General features: G+C 44.9%; 1 protein-coding gene across 1 annotated transcript; it reads left to right on the forward strand.

Annotated features, from left to right (window-relative positions):
- The first annotated feature begins 1,547 nt into the window (after nt 1-1,547).
- On the forward strand, nt 1,548-2,642 carry LOC147523208 (uncharacterized). Its single transcript, XM_086569844.1, has one exon. It carries the CDS (start codon nt 1,548-1,550, stop codon nt 2,640-2,642), a length of 1,095 nt encoding a protein of 364 aa, XP_086425970.1.
- Nucleotides 2,643-3,126: the final 484 nt, after the last annotated feature.

Raw genomic sequence — 3,126 nt, forward strand, 5'->3', positions numbered from 1 at the left:
ACCCATGGGCGAACTAGTATTACCAGTAACTGCTAGGTCGACGACCATATTCACCAGGTTCATGGTGGTGGACACTAACTCCCAGTACAATGCAATCCTAGGGAGACGATGGATTCATGAGATGAGGGCAATTCCATTGACATATTACCAGGTAATCCGTTTCCCCACAAATGGAGGGACGTATGAAATAAAAGGAGATCAAGTAGCCGCACAGACCATTCACCAGGTGACAGTAAAAAATATGATCCGAGGAATGAAAGGGGAGGTCGCCGCCAGAGCCGGGAGTGGCATAGCAATTGAGGAGGTGGCTTTATCGGTAATATACGAGCCTCCGGCTGGACCAAAAACTTTGGATGAAATTGAGATAGTGAACCTGGGGGTAGAAGACGAGGAGAAATTTACTTCGGTGGGGTCGGAATTGCCAGATGAATGGAAGAGTAAGCTAGTACAATTTTTGGCAGAGAATAAAGATATATTTGCATGGGCAATTGAGGATATTACTGGGTTAGATCCAGAGTTTGCCTGTCATCGCTTGCATATGAATGAAAATGCTAGGCCAGTAAGACAGAAAATAAGAAGTGTGAGGCCGAAGTACGCTGAGGGTATTCACGAAGAGGTTACAAGACTAAAAGGGGCCGGAATAATTAGGGAGGTTGAGTTCACAGAATGGTTGTCGAATGTGGTCGCAGTGCCAAAGAAGAATGGCAAGGTTAGGATGTGCATTGACTTTACGGATGTCAACAAAGAATGTCCTAAAGATTGTTACCTAATGCCGCGGGTTGATGAGCTGGTGGACAGAATGGCAGGGTTCAAGATATTTTCTTTTATGGACGCGTCCATGGGATATAATCAAGTCGTGATGTACGGGCCATATCAGGAGAGGACGACCTTCGTGGTGGAAGGTGGTACTTACTGTTATACGAGGATGCCATTTGGGTTAAAGAATGCTAGGGCCACATTTCAGCGGTTAGGAGAAAAAATGTTTGAGGGTAAGATTCGGAAGGGAATAAAAATATATATTGACGACATGGTGGAGAAGAGCATGTCAGAGCAAGAACACTTAGACGGTCTCCAAGAGACTTTCCTCATACTGCGGAGGTATAAACTGAAGCTCAACCACCAAGAAATGCACCTTTGGGGTAACTTATGGAAAATTCTTGGGATACATAGTAACACATTGCGGAATAGAAGCAAATCCCAAACAGATAAGATCACTTATAGATATGCCGTCCCTTCAAAATGTGAAAGAAGTACAAAGGTTGGCTGGAAGAGTCGTGGCATTGAACATATTTATTTCAAAATCATCTGATAAATGCCGACCACTGTATCATTTGTTAAGAAAAACGCCGGATTTCCTATGGACCGCGGAGTGTGAAGAGGCCTTTCAAAAATTAAAGAGTTATTTGGGAAAATCACCTTTACTATCACGGCCAGAACAGGGGGAAAAGTTGTACCTATATCTGGGAGTGTCAGAGTATGCAGTGACTTCAGTTCTAGTATGAGTGGTGGAAAAAGTAGAAAAGCCAGTTTACTTCCAAAGTAAAACCATGCTGGACGCGGAAACGCGATACAACAGAATTGAAAAGTACGTTTTGGCCTTGATATTTTCGGCCTTAAAGTTGAAGCCTTACTTCGAGGCCCATTCGGTGGTGGTGATAACGAATTTGCCATTAAAGCAAGCGTTGAAGGCATACAAATCAGGCAGAATGCTAAAGTGGGCGGTGATGCTCAGTTGTTATGAGATTCAATACCAGATTCGAACTGCGGAAAAGGCTCAAGCCATGGCTGAGTTTTTGGCAGAATTTCTGGCGGGGGACCCAACTTGGGGAGAAGAAATGGTCATGGAACAGGAAGGGGAACTGAGCCGCGATCCGTTGGATCCTTGGGACTCGCAGAATGGGTGGAGAGTGTTCGCAGATAGGTCCGCGACAGATACAGGGAATGGAATTGGAGTCGTCCTGGTGACGCCTGAGAACAATAGGCTAGAGTTGTCAATGAAATTGGGATTCACGGCTTCTAATAATGAGTCTGAATATGAGGCAGTAATAGCGGGATTGGATCTTGCAAAAGATTTGGGGGTGAATGAATTGTCTGTTTACTCTGATTCAAACTTAGTAATTTGTCAAATGAATGGTGGATTTATGGCCCGTTGCCCAAGGATGGCAAAGTACTTAGAGGTCTTACAAAGGAAAGCAAGCAAGTTTGATAGAATTAAGTTTGCACATCTTGGCCGCGGTGAAAACAAACACGCGGACGCATTGGCTTATGTGGCTGCAGTACTTCCGGGAACAGAGGGTCGGTCGATTGAAGTAAGAGTCCTAAGCAGACCAAGTACCTCAGAGGAGGAAAGCGTTTGGCTTACTACTGAGCAAGAGCAGGGATGGATGACACCCATTAAGACATTCCTGATGGGTGTAGAAATAGAAGACAAACAAGAGAGGCGGAGGATGGAACAAACGAGTCGACGATACACATTGCTCGAAGGGGATTTGTATAAAAGAAACTTCAACGGACCAATGCTGAAGTGCATAGGGCCGCCGAATATACAAGAAGTTCTGGCTGAGATACACGAAGGGGATTGCGGCAGTCACTCGGCAGGGCGTACGACAACCCACAGATTGATATCACAGGGGTATTTTTAGCCACATATGAAGAGAGATGCCACAGCGTATGCCAAGAAATGTGAGAAGTGCTAGAGATTTGCACCGCTTATACATTCGCCAGCAGAGCCACTACATAACGTGTTCAGCCCATGGCCATTCGCCGTGTGGGCATTGGATATAGTTGGATCGCTGCCCATGGCAAGTGGCAAAAGAAGGTTTATGTTGGCCGCAACAGATTATTTTACCAAGTGGGTAGAAGGAGTAGCGTTGCAGCAAGTTAAAGAAGACAATGTGAAGAAGTTGCTTTGGGAAAACATCATATGTAGATTCGGGTTGCCACATACGATCATCGCGGATAATGGAACCCAATTTACAGGTGGAAAGGTTCGAGAGTTCCTTCAAGCATTTAGGGTGAAACAGGGGTTCTCAGCACCATATAATTCAGAAGGAAATGGGCAAGCGGAGTCTTCTAACAAAATCATAATAGATAATATAAAGAGAAAACTAGAGGCGCAGAAAGGAG

This window comes from Coptis chinensis, chromosome 1 (genome assembly GCF_015680905.1).
Source record: "Coptis chinensis isolate HL-2020 chromosome 1, ASM1568090v1, whole genome shotgun sequence".
NCBI lineage: Eukaryota > Viridiplantae > Streptophyta > Magnoliopsida > Ranunculales > Ranunculaceae > Coptis > Coptis chinensis.

Excerpts from the sequence above, each read along its gene's own strand:
- LOC147523208 (XM_086569844.1), top strand. The coding sequence starts at position 1,548 with ATGCTGGACGCGGAAACGCGATACAACAGAATTGAAAAGTACGTTTTG.